The 15,463-nt window shown below is 44.4% G+C and overlaps 1 protein-coding gene across 5 annotated transcripts in view; it reads right to left on the bottom strand.

Annotated features, from left to right (window-relative positions):
- The window catches only part of NRG1 (neuregulin 1), a 359,963-nt gene that overhangs the window by 25,189 nt on the left and 319,311 nt on the right, over positions 1 to 15,463 (bottom strand). For all 5 annotated transcript variants that reach the window (XM_064140101.1, XM_064140102.1, XM_064140104.1 and 2 more), the window contains one exon: positions 4,840 to 4,898. In XM_064140101.1, the coding sequence (XP_063996171.1) occupies positions 4,840 to 4,898 (59 nt within the window). The remainder of the gene's footprint in view (positions 1 to 4,839; positions 4,899 to 15,463) is intronic.

The following is a 15,463-nucleotide window of genomic DNA, read 5'->3' as shown; positions in this document are numbered from 1 at the left end:
AGATCTTATTTATCTTTGGTATTTCTAGCTATGTTCCCTAGACCTGGGTTAAAAGGAAGCAGAATGTCCCATTACTTTTGAAAAGCTTTTCCTATTTAACCCAATATTGTTGCACACTTTAGGTTCTTTTTATGTGTGGGTTCACATAGAATATTCTCCAGGTGCTCTAAAAAGAAAAAAACAATTAATTGTTTTTAACAACCTATTTCTTCTTTTTTTTTTTTTTTTTCCATTCCCCAAGAAATGACTCAGAACTTTAACTCATGAATATATTGTAGCACACTAAGGATCAAGAATTTGGGATGGCTGCTCCACAGCTTGGGGATGTGGTGCTGCCCAGCAAGGGGCGAGCACAGCTGAAGGTCTGCGTGGAGAGCTTGCACCTGATAAGTGAAGGACCAGTTTAGATTAAATACAGCAGCAGAGTGAACCAGGGAGACAAATTCCACCTCTGAAGCATCCATGTGCTGTGTTTCTAAACACATTATTTAGTTTTCTTGTTAAATGTGTTCTGTTTGTTTCTTATTTTATTTCTTATCACAGAGCAGAACCCTACAAGTCAGCCAATGCTCCCCCAGGGGGCTGAGATGGTTTATCTCTTCATGAGGCTTAGGGTTCTAAATCTTGGTTCATTTCAGTGGTCACTCTGGCCACAAAATCAACTTTGATGTTGGGATTTCAATTCCTGTTATAAAAATGCTATCCTACTACAGATGTGAGTCTCAGAAGTACAGAAAATGTCATTTCTTAATCAGAGTATCGTGGCAATTTTGGCATTTAATAAGCATGAGCTGATCAGTTTGTAAGTGGAAATCAGTCTTTAACCTTGAGAAGAAGATGGATAATGACATCTTTCAGATCTGTGTGTTTCAGTTAGAAGTCCCAGCAGATGAAGAGCACAATTTAAGGTGCTGAAAGGCTTTAGAAAATACAAATGCCTAATGAGATTGCCTGGTATCCTTACACACATGTGACCACTTGAAAAGTAGGTAGAAATTAAGGAAACATTAAACTAGCTGAATTGCTGAAAATCTGCATTTCTAAGAGCTGTACTTTAGGTGGAAAAAGTGAAAAATTTAGGCAGTCACAGAGTACCAGCAGTTTTTGGTCAGCCCTCTAGAATATCATACCTGCTCTCAGCTCTTGCTTGTCCCCTTTAATTTCTCAGCAAGGCTCCTTTCAACACCACGAGTCAGGAGCTACCATAAGAGGAAATCTCCCTCTGCCTCTCTTAACTACTGCCCTTGCTCACCACAGAAGGCAGAGCTGAAATGGACACAGCTTAACCTGGTGTCCCATGCTGAAACGTATGCCTGCAGGGAGGGCAAGGACCACATCCAGTTCAGGCTCAGGATGGCTGGCACTAGCACCCCACAAGTTGCTCTGTACTGACAGTATGTGTATGATTGCTAATGAGTGAAGCAGGCAAGGTAACTGGCCCTTTGGGTAGACTCCTTGGCCCACCTGGGGCATTTGGGAGGATCACAGTTTGCCTGTGATCACGTTCTACAGAAGTTTTTTTCAGCCGCCTATAAATCCAAGGCTCTTCCAGAGTTTCTTACCCCAAGGATCATTCTCCACAGTGTTCCTATGAGAACGTGCAGAGCTACATAAAATAGCCCAGATATTTTAATGTCCTTTCATTACTTTTACTTCCTTTCATTATTTTCCTTTGCCTCGCTTCCTTGCCTTCAAGTGAGTGAATGTATGCACATTCCAATACAGCAAACATACCTGCACTGGATTTTTGTAACACTTTAGTGGACCACCCTCTGGTGTGTTATGGGCCAGTGGTGGACCATGAAGCCCCAAGGCCAAAGCCATTCTAGCAAAAAGCCAGAGTATGGCAGAAAACATCTGGTAGCAGCTATGACGGCAGCGCTCAAGGAAAGTACATCACAGGGTTTACAGCCAGGCTCCAGAGATGAACAAAACCTGCAGTCTGTTCTTTAGCTTCCTGAAGTCTGCAGTGGCAGGAAGCTGAAGGAGAAAAGTTGCAGAGCTGCAGTGCTGGAGGGAACTGTGGCAGTGGGGGAATCTAACAGCCACCGCCCTCTCAGCTGGAATAGGCTATCCTATACTTTGGTCTGTTTGCCAGGCTGGAAGCTAAGGGACAGCCAGCCCAGCGCTTTTCCAGTAGTGTCCCTCACATCCAATCCCAGCTGCTCTCACACCTCCACTGACAGAAAAGAAAGACATTTCTATGGAAGAACTTCTCAAATGGACCTAATTTACTTTCAACCTTTTTTCTATTGTGAATCATCCAGAGCTGACCAAACCACTGCCAAGTTAAGGCAATTAGCCTTCCACTCTTTCAGGGCAGGAGCACTGACATTGCTTTGACCTTGCACAAATACCCTCAGCAAAGCTCGTTGACTTCATTGCCCTGGAAATACCAACTCCAAGTCAGGATTCTGAAGCCAGATTTTTCTCAATGGCTGAACACAGAACCTTGAGATAGTTGGCTGGGTTGGCACGTGGAACCCCATTCAAATGAAGAAAGACCCTTCTGAAAGCAAGTACAACTAGACAGCACCGTGTAGTTGACATGTACACTTTTGTTTCATGCTGGCACTTAAGCTGTTTATCCTCCTGATCTGCTCCATGCTTTGCAAAAGCTGCATCTAGACAGCTTAAATGAATGAACCATAATACGTGCTGCAAAGCAGGAGTTTGGCTTTAAGCCTCAAAGTGCAGCACTGCCTGTAGGTAACTCATTCTAAGTTGCCTGTTTAATTGCATGGTCTGGTCTGTGTTTGGCATCATAATAAAATGCCACACAAACGCTTCCTCACTGATTTTGTTTTGTCAAATATAAATGTACCCTCACTGGATCCTTTCCAAAAGTGTCTTTTAAAAGGATCTGCAGCAGTTTAAGTAACTTTAAGATGCAGAGTGGGCAGAAGTGCCAGTCTCCTAGCCATTGCCTGGGGCTCTCAGTGTAGGCTGAGGTAGGCAGTGGTGGTGCTTTCCTGCCAGTGCATGTCAAGGAGGAGAAGGTGGACCAGCTCAAGCACAGCTGAGCATAACTCTTGCAGCAAGGCAAGGGTATCTAAACCTTTCTCATAAAGACCACTTCAGAAATATCTCAGTCTGGTGTCTATTACTTTTAAAATCCCCACCAGACTTAGGAAATGGAAAAAAAACCCTCACAAAACTAATGAAGAGAAACCCACCTAAACCTCTTTGAAAATTATTAATATATATATAGTTCCCCACCACACACACCTTTTCCTTCCTTTTTGTTCCCCTGTGTAGAAAAATGAGTTTATGACCAAGACAAAACTCTTCTATAATTTGCAGGGTAAATTCAGCAGCAAACAATGGATCTTATATTTCCTTTTTACACTCCCTCCTTTTACATGACTCCTCTAAGAGCAAGAAAAAAACCCAAAACATGACTACATGACTGCACCTTTCACCACAGCACATGGAAAAAGGCTGTATTTAAATCTGATGTTTAGTAAACTTAAACACTGTTAACAGCATAAACATTTTAAAATCCATGGTTACCAGAGGTCTTTAAAAAAAAAAAAAAACAAAAACAACTCACACTCATAAAGCATTTAAAACATGGCACAAAATGCACACTTGAATGCTGGAAGATCTGGTCTCCAGTCAGCCCCCCTGAGATTTACATGGATAGCTTCCATGATGGGGAGTATGAATTATGTATGGACATTTTTCATCCACCAGTATAAGAGAAAACCTGTGCATGTCTTCAGGCTCCAAAATGTCCAGCACATGCTAACAGCTCTTTGTCCTATATACTAATGGAAATCTAATTAAGCGAGTCCACAGCCTCTGACATGTTTCCCTGCTGGCCAAGTAACCCATCAAAAACCAGTTCCTATCATACTGCTCCTGGATTGTAGGACATTCTGATGCCAGTGACAACTAATTATGAATACTGCACATGCGTTAAAATGTAAGATCTAAGCAATTTTCTCCTGTGTTACTTTTGACTTTGCTAGAGTGAATGTGAGAAAAATTAATGGAGTGAGTAATTAACTCATCCCTCAGTAGGAGATCTTATGAGATATTTGACTGCAACACGGATTCTCCCACCAGTCTGACACAGACAGGATCTTCTGTTGAGTGTGTATGCTTCATCTCTTTGGTTAATTAATCTGGCTCTGAAATACTCCCTCTCTTACACCTGTTACCCACAAATAAACACGCCAGGTTCCATTGTTTGCGCTGTCTCTTCCCCTCTTCTTTTTCCCTCTGCCCTCTTTTCCCTGAAACTTGGACTATAAGGAGGCACAGCACTTTGATCCTATTTAGCATCTGCTCGTTAGAAACGATGCAAACATGTAAATTACCTTCAGCTTGTAGATCTGAATACAGATCTCACACACAAGTAGAGGAGCAACTACACATCCCTTTGTCAGGGGGGGAGCACAGCCCCTGTGTAGACACTCAGGGGTTGTGCGGCAAATAAAACGCAAGACTCCCAACATGTAGTTTTTGCACTTTTACTGCTTCATGTCAGTGGGGGAACTCCACATCACACCGTTTAGTGGCCATTTACCACAGTGCTCCTAAATCTGGGCACCTCCCCCCCCCCCCAAATAACCTGAATGCCAAACAATCCGGGGCCAGGGAAGGGGTCGGGTGGGCAAGATTGCGATTGCTTTTTTGTTGTTGTTGTTGTTGTTGTTGTTATCGTTTTCATGCAACGGGGTAGAGACAATCAATATTAGGGCCTTAGGCAACAAACCTAGTCACAGGTTAAACAAAAAAATAAAAACTGGAGGAAAGATGCAGCGAACAAGAAAAGCAGCACCGACTGAGCATGCTTCTACTGCGGCACAGACAGAAAGGTAGTGGACGTACTGTAGAAGCTGGCCATTACGTAGTTTTGGCAGCGATCACCAGTAAACTCATTTGGGCACCTGAGAGGAAAAACAAACAAACGGACAAACAAACAGAACAAAACAAAACAAAACAAAAATGGTAGAGAAAAAAAAAACAGAGAAAAGAGGAGAGGTGAATATATGCTAAGAAAGAAGCTCCTTCAGTGTGAACTGATACGACTTGGTGAGTTCACTGTCAGAAACTGAATCTCATCTTTTTTTAGTGCGTCAAAATGGATCGAGGAGTTTTGAGAGCAGGTTCGTTTTGCTCTGCAGTAATGAAATCCCACACACATGAAAAAAAAAAACCAACAAAGCAACCACCAAAAATAAAGAACACCCACCCCAAAAAAGAAAAAAAACCCAAAACCACAGACAGCCAAAACCAAACCATCTGGATAAAAGTGCATTTCGAGAAGCGAGACAGAAAGTCACCATTCCAGATTCCCCAAATTGCTTTTAGGATGCACTTTTCCACAAGGCAGCAGAGGACACAGGATCTGCACGTGGCTCATCTCCGTGAATTTGCTCTTTTGGGGTTGCACTTTAACAGCAGCCTCCCCAACAAGAAAGCTGCCAGTGTGTGCAATATAATGCATCTGCAAATGGATGGAAAGATCAAAAAAACCAAAAAACAAAACAAACAAAAAATCAAAGGAATGAGAAGCCTTTTGGAGGTCAGTAATGCCACGGTGTACAGACTTTACTTTGGAGAATCAAGTCATAAATCAGTGCATAAAGAGGCCAGTTCCAGTTGAACTGTGAAAACACCAAGTACCATTGATTTTTTTTTTTGTTGCTGTAGTTGGGGAAGAAAGCAAAGTTCAGATTATTTTAACATACTTTCTTGGTTTTGGATTTTCATGGGCAGAGTTTCAGTACATCTTGCTCCAGTGAATCCAGGTTGGCACCTAAAGGGCAAAAATGTGATAAGCAATAGTACACCAAAACCACTGTGCTAACAGCCTGACATCTTCTGGCCTATGGAGATGGGAGTGCATTAAGTCATATCCTCGTTAGGTGTTAGGGAAATACGGCCTGAAAAGAGGCATGAAAGTTTAACCTTCCCAGAAGACAGCACTTTGCAAAACTTACAGGAAAAATCCACCAGAGGGGGGGGGGGGAAATAGTAAAAAATATCTATGAAGTTTTTTTTCTTGTCTGTTTTGAGAAAAAAAAAACAAAAAAAAAAAAACCACCAAGAAGAAGAATGAAGAATCAGGGCTAGCAAAAGTATATAAAAGCTCATTGCTTATTCCACTTCATGAAGGGATCAGACTGATTCCTTTTTCCTTTTAACATTTTCAATGCAGCATATAACAGTAATTTACACTGGTGCTTTTACCAGCCACGTTCAGATCTGTGGGGGGGAGAGAAAAAAAAAGGCACCAAACCCCTCATGGTTGCCCTATTTCTGTAACAGCAAGTTGTGTCTTCCAGTCATATTTTTTTTGTTCCCTTTGAAGGGGAATATTTAAAACAGAAGTCCCTGAAGAGTACCCCCCCAAAAAAAAAAAAAAGAAAAAAAGAATTTGAAAAAAAAAAGTGAGAGGAAGTTGTTGGCAGAGAGAGTGATTGGCATTGGAATGGGCTGCCCAGGGAGGTGGTGGAGTAGCTGTCCCTGGAGGTGTTGAAGAAAAGCCTGGATGAGGCACTTAGTGCCATGGTCTAGTTGATTGGCTAGGGCTGGGTGCTAGGTTGGAGTAGATGATCTTGGAGGTCTCTTCCAATCTGGTTGATTCTATGATTCCATGACAAACTCAAACCCAGAGGAAGGAATTATATTCAGCATGGCTGACCAAAGGAAAAATAAGTGAGATGAGAAGGGAAAAGTGCTTTCAAAATCTGAAGCCTCATAGCTGTTCATCCAACCCTTTCTGTTCATAAGCTCTTCAGCAGGACAGCTCGGTGCAGCTTTCCCCTTGGTCAGAGTGAAGAAATTTCTCTTCTGTGCTTTCCTTCTCTTTTCTTCCTCTGGCTGTCAACTCTTCCATCACCTTTGTTCTTTGTTGTTCTTTGCCCAGGGATGTGTTTAAGGGTCGTTTGGATGTGGCGCTTGGGGACATGGTTTGAGGTGAATCTTGTAGAGTAGGGTTCTAGGTTGGACTTGGTGATCCTGAGGGGCTTTGCCAACCTGGATGTTTCTGTGATTCATGCTGGAGCAGAGTGTGGTGATCTGCTTCCTATCATCTTCACTGCCTGTCTTTCTGATGCTCTATGTGGGTTTGCCACTGTGCAAGAATCTCCTCTTCTTCTTTTTTCTTTTTCTTCCTGCTGCAGACCTGGTGCTAGATTCCTTCTCAACTTAATTCCTCATTTACTTACCAGGGGTAGAAGAGCTCTCTCATTTGTAAAGGCACGTTGTGTAGAGGAATCTTCCACCTCTTCCCTCCCAGTTTCATGCACACTGAAAGCTATTCTCTGTTTTTCAAATTCCATTCTTCCACAATTGTCTCCTATTGCTACGGGGCAGGGATGCTTCCCTTGTACAAATGGAACTTGCAGAAAATCACTCTGGGAGAGGACACAAACACTGGTCAGTGTCAGGCATGAAGAGGCATCCAGATTCTTTGGAGGTAACTTGCTGTAATGATATATTTGCTCACTAAGGGAGAGCTTATGTTCTTCAGAGCCAAGGTCACATCTTTTGTGTGGAGAGATCTCAGTTCTCCATGAATGCACTCAGCTGAGAAAAATGCAACTAGGATAACTTTGTCACAAAAAGATGGCACTGGAAGGCACAATAGAAGACTTTTTTTGTGTCTTTGGCAGAGGCAAAACGCCTTTCATGGGCAGTGTTTTGACCCATGGTACTGAGCAAAAATTCTTTAGTCTTGTGATTGCAGTTTTTACTTGGCAATGTGGTGATCTCAAACACATGTCCCTGGAAAGCCGGCATCCATGTCTGCATTGGTTTTCATTTCACAGGGACACCTACATCTTGTTCACCAGGCCCAACCCTACACAATCCCAAGGAACATGCTGTTGATTTCAGCTGTCAGTGCAGCTGTGGAGGCGATGAAAACGACTTGAGCACTGGTGCAGACAACGGTTAAATTGCTTCCAGATCAAGCAGGGCCACATCCCTTGTTGAGGCCATGCTGAGAACAGTTCAGGTGTGTTTATACTTGCTTTGAAACCACAGATTGCATTCAGTGTCTGCCTCTGACAAGAGGGGTTCAGGGTGCACTGCCAAAACAAGAGCAGAGTCGGGTCTGTCCACTCAGAATGATGCCAGAATGCTAAAGGCATTTCATTGCTCAACTGTGCTGTGCTGCCTGGCAGGTGGTCTGCTGATCACACTGTGCTCCTACAAACGAAGCGTGAACACTGGTGTTTCCAAAACATCTTGTCTTACTCAAAGCTCCCAAGTTTTCTTCTTGTATCTCACTTTTCCAGTTCATGAGCAAAAGCTGGAACCAAGCAACTGGTGCAGTGAGTAGACACTTGTGCCACAAAAGCCATGAAATTTCCTCTCTGCCTGTTTATGTAATGTACTAAATTGAAACCACAAAGCTAAAACACGAGTACTAAAGTAATTCCTGCTTTACCTCCACATGCAGTTGTTGCAGAACACTGAACAGAAATCATCAAGCTGGGTGGGTTTTTTTGGGAGGGGCAGGGGAGGAGTAGCCGAACGGATCAGGAGCACTTCCCAACCAGTTTGTTTAACAGCCTAGGTCAGAACTAGTATTTCTATCCTGCCTGTTAAAAAGTATCTGGAACTTTCACTAGCATTATGGAAGGGCATTTTTTCCTCTTTTTGCTGTTTGCAAGAGCTCACTGCCAAGACCTATTTCACCAAGGCCTTTACATGATAGAATCATAGAATGGTTTAAGCGGGAAGGGACCTCAAAGATCATCCAGTCCCAACCACCTGCCATAGGCAGCGACACTTCCCACTAGAACATGTCACTCAAGGTCTCATCCAACCTGGCCTTGAACACCTCCCTGGGTAACCTGTGCCGATGTCTCACCACCCTCACTGCAAAGAACCCTTTCCTAACGTCTAGTTTGAATCTCTCCTCTGCCAGTTTAAACCCGTTAGCCCTTGTCCTGTCATTGCAAGACCTTATCAATTGTCCCTCCCTAGCCTTCCTGTAATTCCACTGGAAGGCTACTATAAGGTCTTCTTGAAGTCTTCTCTTCTCCAGGCTGCAGAGCCCTAACTCTTGTAGCCTGTCCTCATAGCAGAGGTGTTCCAGCCCTCTGTGCATCAGATCTATAGAATCATAGAGTCAGACAGGTTGGAGGAGACCTCCAGGCTCATCCAGTCCAACCTAGCACCCAGTCCTGTCATTGGCATTGGAATGGGCTACCCAGGGAGGTGGTGGAGTCACCATCCCTGGAGGTGTTCAAGCAAAGCCTGGATGGGGCACTTAGTGCCATGGTCTGGTTGATTGGACAGGGCTGAGTGATAGGTTGGGCTGGATGATGTTGGAGGTCTCTTCCAACCTGCTTGATTCTGTGATTCTATGATTCTATTATCATCATGACAACACATACAGAAGATGGCTATGCCACTAAAAAAGTACCTTGACTCAGTCTTCTACTGTTAAGAAAGGAAGCAATATACATTTTGTTAGAGAGAGATGTTTTCATCCCTTAAAATCCACCCACAAGAAGGGTCAGATGGAGGAACCTGGGAACTACAGACCCATCAGCCTGACCTCAGTGCCAGGGAAACTGATGGAGCAGGTTATCTTGGGGGTGATAAGAGTGCACCTAAGGGATGGCAAAGGGCTCAGGTCCAGCCAGCATGGGTTTAGGAAGGGCAGATCCTGCCTCTCCAACCTGATCTCCTTCTATGATCACGTGACCCGCTTGGTGGATGTGGGGAGGTCTGTGGATGTGGTCTATCTGGACTTCAGCAAGGCCTTTGACACTGTCCCCCACAGCAAACTGCTGGCTAAGCTGTCAGCCCATGGCTTGGATGGCAACACTCTGTGCTGGGTTAGGAACCGGCTGGAGGGCCAGACCCAGAGAGTGGTGGTGAATGGTGCCACATCCAGCTGGCAGCTGTCACTAGTGGTGTCCCTCAGGGATCAGTGCTGGGCCCCATCCTCTTTAACATCTTCATAGATGATCTGGATGAGGGCATAGAGTCAGTCATCAGCAAGTTTGCAGATGACACTAAGCTGGGGGCAGATGTGACAGGGTTGGAGGGCAGAAGGGCTCTGCAGTAGGACCTTGACTGCCTGGACAGATGGCATTCAATAGCTCCAAGTGCAGGGTGCTGCACTTTGGCTACAACAACCCCATACAGAGATACAGGCTGGGGTCAGAGTGGCTGGAGAGCAGCCAGACAGAGAGGGATCTGGGGGTGCTGATTGATACCCACCTGAACATGAGCCAGCAGTGTGCTCAGGTGGCCAAAAGAGCCAGTGGCATCCTGGCCTGCATCAGGAATGGTGTGGTCAGCAGGAGCAGGGAGGTCATTCTGCCCCTGTACTCTGCACTGGTTAGACCTCACCTTGAGTCCTGTGTTCAGTTCTGGGCCCCCCAGTTTAGGAGGGACATTGAGATGCTTGAGCGTGTCCAGAGAAGGGCAACAAGGCTGGTGAGAGGCCTTGAGCACAGCCCTACGAGGAGAGGCTGAGGGAGCTGGGATTGGTTAGCCTGGAGAAGAGGAGGCTCAGGGGTGACCTTATTGCTGTCTACAACTACCTGAGGGGAGGTTGTGGCCAGGAGGAGGTTGCTCTCTTCTCTCAGGTGGCCAGCGCCAGAACAAGAGGACACAGCCTCAAGCTACACCAGGGGAGATTTAGGCTGGAGGTGAGGAGAAAGTTCTTCACTGAGAGAGTCATTGGACACTGGAATGGGCTGCCCGGGGAGGTGGTGGAGTCGCCGTCCCTGAGGCTGTTCAAGGCAAGATTGGAGGTGGCACTTGGTGCCATGGTCTGGCCTTGAGCTCTGTGGTAAAGGGTTGGACTTGATGATCTGTGAGGTCTCTTCCAACCCTGATGATACTGTGATACTGTGATACTGCAATTTCTTCAGTAACAATGGAAGAAGAAAAAAGAAGACAAGCTCTATGAGTGAGGAATCAATCAGTGAAACCAGCAAGATCTTAATGAGAGGATATTTGGAAAGAACGCTCCAAAAGCCTCATAGATATTTTACATCCATGTAGACTTTTCTCAAAGTAAGAAACAAAGGCTGGGAATTCTGCACTTAGTTCAGTATTTCTTTAAGAAAATTAGTGAATTCTTCCCCTCAGTTAACTAAACAGGACACGGAATTGTTGGAGCAAGTCCAGAGGAGGGCCAAAAAGATGCTTAGAGGGCTGCAGCAGCTCTGCTATGAGGACAGGCTACAAGAGTTGGGGCTCTGCAGCCTGGAGAACAGAGAGATTTGAGGAAGTAGCTACCTTGGAGTAGCCTTCCAGTATCTGAAGGGGGCTACAGGAGGGCTATAGAGGGACTATTTACAAGGTCTGGTAATGACAATATGAGAAGGAATTGGTTTAAACTGGCAGAGGAGGGACTGAAACTGGATGTTAGGAAGAAGTTCTTTGCATTGAGGGTGGTGAGACACTGGCACAGGTTGCCCAAGTCAAGTCGTGGCTGCTCCCTGCCTGGAGGTGTTCAAAGCCAAGTTGGATGAGGCCTTGAGTGACCTGTTCTAGTGGGAGGTGTCCCTGCCTAAGGCAGGGGTTTGTAACTGGATGATCTTTGAGGTCCCTTCCAACCTAAACCATTCTATGGTTCTATGATTCCATCCCAGCCTCACAGGAAGCCACTAACATCCTAGCTTCCCAAAGCCTATTTTAAACACATGATTCAGGTTCCACATGAAGCTCCTGAAAGAGCTTATAACACCAGCTTGTTAAGTAGCCCCAAAGCTCCATTGTGGGTTTTTTTTTTTTTGTTTTGTTTTTTTTTTTTTTTTTTCCCCATGTTGTGAGATGATTTTGTGCAGTCTGGACTCACAATTAAGACAAACACAGGGAGCATAGATGCTACCACAGATGTAGCAGTACAATTAATTACTCACTCTTCACACATTTCTTGAGCTTTTCACACAGCTTACCTCCTGAAAGCAGAGAATTTTCTCAAAGTTCACACCAACACTCCTGAGAGGAAGATCCCATCCAGACTGGATCATCCTCTCTACAACTACCTGAAAGGAGGCTGTAGCCAGGTGGGGTTGGTCTCTTCTTCCAGACACCCAGGGACAGAACAAGAGGACACAGCCTCAAGCTGTGCCAGGGCAGGTTCAGGAAGGAGGTTAGGAAGAAGTTCTTCACAGCAAGAGTGATTGGTATTGGAATGGGCTGCCCAGGGAGGTGGTGGAGTCTCCATCTCTGGAGGTGTTTAAGAGGAGGCTGGATGAGGCACTTAGTGCCATGGTTTAGTGAATTAGAAGGTGTTGGGTGATAGGTTGGACTCAATGATCTTAGAGGTCTTCTACAACCTGGCCGGTTCTGTGACTCTGTGATTATGCTGTGTGTTTCACAAACCACATTTTTTTTTGTTTGGTTGGGTTTTTTGTTTGTTTGGTTTGTTTTGTTTATTTTATTTTTTAACACATAGCTAGCTTTTAATAGAAGATAGATTTAGGAACTTGTTTTTTAGTACAGCCTTTACAAACCCAGCGGCATCACTTGGAAAGTTGCTGCAAATCTGAGTCGTGTTTTTTGGGTTGGGTTTTTTTTGGGGGGGGGTTGGGGGGTAGGGTGTTGGTTTTGTTTTGATTTTTGTTTTGATGTGGGATAAATCCAACTTAGAAGGATACTGCTCGTGCTTTAGAGATTTTGCTATCAACAGATGGAACATATGGAAAAATGTGAACTTGCTACTGAGGCAGAAATATGAAGAGCAAATACCATATTTCAAGCATTCTGTTTCCACAGGCATGTTCTAGGGGAAGATTTATTTTCTTGGGACTGTGCACTGGTTAGATACTTATTTTAATTAACACTGGAATGCTAGAATTAAAAGTAGACATCTGTATTTTTAATGAGATGAGACCCATATTTTGTCTCTCCAGTTTCCCAGTACACCCAATTCCAAGTATTCACATTTCTCTTGTTGTCTACAACTACCTGAAGGGAGGTTGTAGCCAGGTGGGGTTGGTCTTTTTACCCAGGCAACCAGCAACAGAACAAGGGGACACAGTCTCAAGTTGTGCCAGGGGAAGTCTAGGCTGGATGTTAGGAGGAAGTTGTTGGCAGAGAGAGTGGTTGGCATTGGAATGGGCTGCCCAGGGAGGTGGTGGAGGCACCGTCCCTGGAGGTGTTCAGGAAAAGCCTGGCTGAGGCACTTAGTGCCATGGTCTAGTTGATTGGCTAGGGCTGGGGGATAGGTTGGAGTGGATGATCTTGGAGGTCTCTTCCAACCTGGTTGATTCTATTCTCTTACATGGCTCTGTCGCATCCTATTTTCTTGCACAATGTAAAATTTCATCTCTGGCAGCTACTAGATGTCTTAGTGGAAGGCCCTGCAAAACAGCAGTGGCCCTGTCCTCAGGATAAGAATAGTTTTTCAATGCCTTAATGCAAATGAGGTTCACCATCTCTCATTTTACACCTCTGATGCTTTTTCCAAACACCTCTTGCTTCACCCAGAGAGAGGGGGGCACCTCTGTGAAATCTGGGAATTATTTTTTCCCCTTTCAGCTCCAATCCCAGAAATAAAGGCAATTTCCTGTCTATGAGAGGGAAAAAAAAAAACCCAATAAAAAAATAAAATCTCCCCACTTTATTCCAGTATCTCTGAGGCATTTAATTAAAAATTTAGCCAATCTGTCAAATCAAAGAAGAAACTCAACCAGATCTCTAAATTAAAGAAACAATCAAGAAGACCCTGTGGCAGTCAAAGAAGGGATAGCTCTGAAACTGTTCAGACAACACCAATTATTATAAACCCTGCCAGATGCTCAGCTCTGTTGACCTGGAGTTTTCTGAGCGGGAAACTTGAAACAGGCAAGTTAAGCTCTTGTACATGCCATGGAGGGTCACAGAAAACTGCTTATCTTGTACTGCTGGCTTACAGCAGTTGTGTAATGGCCACTGGAATGGGCTGGTGGAGTCCTCATCCCTGGAGGTGTTTAAAAGGAGGCTGGATGAGGCACTTAGTGCCATGAGCTAGTGAATTAGAAGGTGTTAGGTGATAGGTTGGACTTGGTGATCCTAGAGGTCTTTTCCAACCTGGTTAGTGCTGTGAAGTCTGTGAAGACAGATCTTCCTGTCTCTCAAAAAAAAGGAAAAGGAATCCAATCCACCACAGCCAATAACTTTTCCATACTCTGTTTAGCTAACAAAAACCTATTACAAAATCAATAAAATATTAGTAACTTTCAGGAACAGAGCAATCTGTGATTAAAAAAAACCCCATCACAACCCCAAAACCAGTAAACCAAAACAAAGCTCATGAAATGCAGGTAGCATCCCTCTACCAAAAAAACCCCAGGAAAACTCATGAGAAAAGAAGGATAGAACATTGTGGAGGTTGGGGCTTGTGGCTTTCATTTTGCGTGTGTGGACTTGTTTTGGTTTGGTTGGGTTTTATTTACATTAACAACAGACACAAGCAGTCAGTGCTCTCCCAGCCTAATGAAAGCATCACAGGCCTTTATCTACCTCATCCATCAGAGTCATCTTTACAATTCATGTTGGACTCTCAGTCCTGGAAGACTGAAAACCTGTGCAGTTACAGTAGAAAATAGTCCTTACTGATCACTGTCTGCTTGGTCTGTCTGAAAAACAGCAACATTGCCCAAAATGTGCTTCCACTTTTTTTTTTTTTCTCAGTCCTGCTAGGTCCCAAGGATGTTTCCTAACATCTAAATTTGAGTTCTCTTGCAAACTAGAAAGAAGCAGTACCTCATTGTGACTAATGCAGCTTCAGAGGTAAAAAGCTTCTTAATATGCTACTACCAAGCAACTGATCTCCAGTGCTGCAGCTCATTATGGAAGTTCTCCAAGCAAAGGGACTCTGCAACAGCCCCATACAGCAGGGGCCAAGACTTGAGAAAGGTGCACAAGGACATCCTTAAAACCTAACTCCTATTCCTTCCCAAATCAAAGGATCTGTGGTTGGACTAGGTGACCTCAAAGGTCTTTTTCAACCGAGACGATTCTATGGTTCTGTAAAGATTCTCAGATGAAATAGTAAACCTCCACCACGACATTCATTGGGTTTTATGCAGTTATACACAACAGAAAATACTCCAGCCCAGAGAGATTGTGGAGTCTTCTTCTCTGGAGACTTTACAGCCCAGACAGGTTGTGGAGTCTCCTCCTCTGGAGACTTTCCAGCCCTGAGTGGATGCGTTCCTGTGAGATCTGAGCTAGATTGCGTGGCCCTGCTCTGGCAGGGTAGGGGTTGGACTCGATGATCTACGAAGGTCCCTTCCAACCCCTCACACCCTGTGATCCTGTGATCCAGTCTTATCAGAAAGTGTTCAATTACTACAGACAACAATAAAAATAGCCAGCATAAAGGGTACTTAGTTAATGCTTTTCAGCTTTTCAGCTGTTTGCGGCACATTTAGCATACAGTCTCTGCTTCATTATTTCCAACACAAGGCTCAAGTTATGTCACTTTATCAACAGGGCTTGCTGTGCCAGGATTACACAGGAAAGATTTCCTGGCTGACCT

The sequence above is a fragment of the Pogoniulus pusillus genome, chromosome Z (assembly GCF_015220805.1).
Source record: "Pogoniulus pusillus isolate bPogPus1 chromosome Z, bPogPus1.pri, whole genome shotgun sequence".
Lineage (NCBI taxonomy): Eukaryota > Metazoa > Chordata > Aves > Piciformes > Lybiidae > Pogoniulus > Pogoniulus pusillus.
The sequence above is the reverse complement of the archived record's forward strand: the minus strand, read 5'-3'. Positions and strand labels throughout refer to the sequence as shown.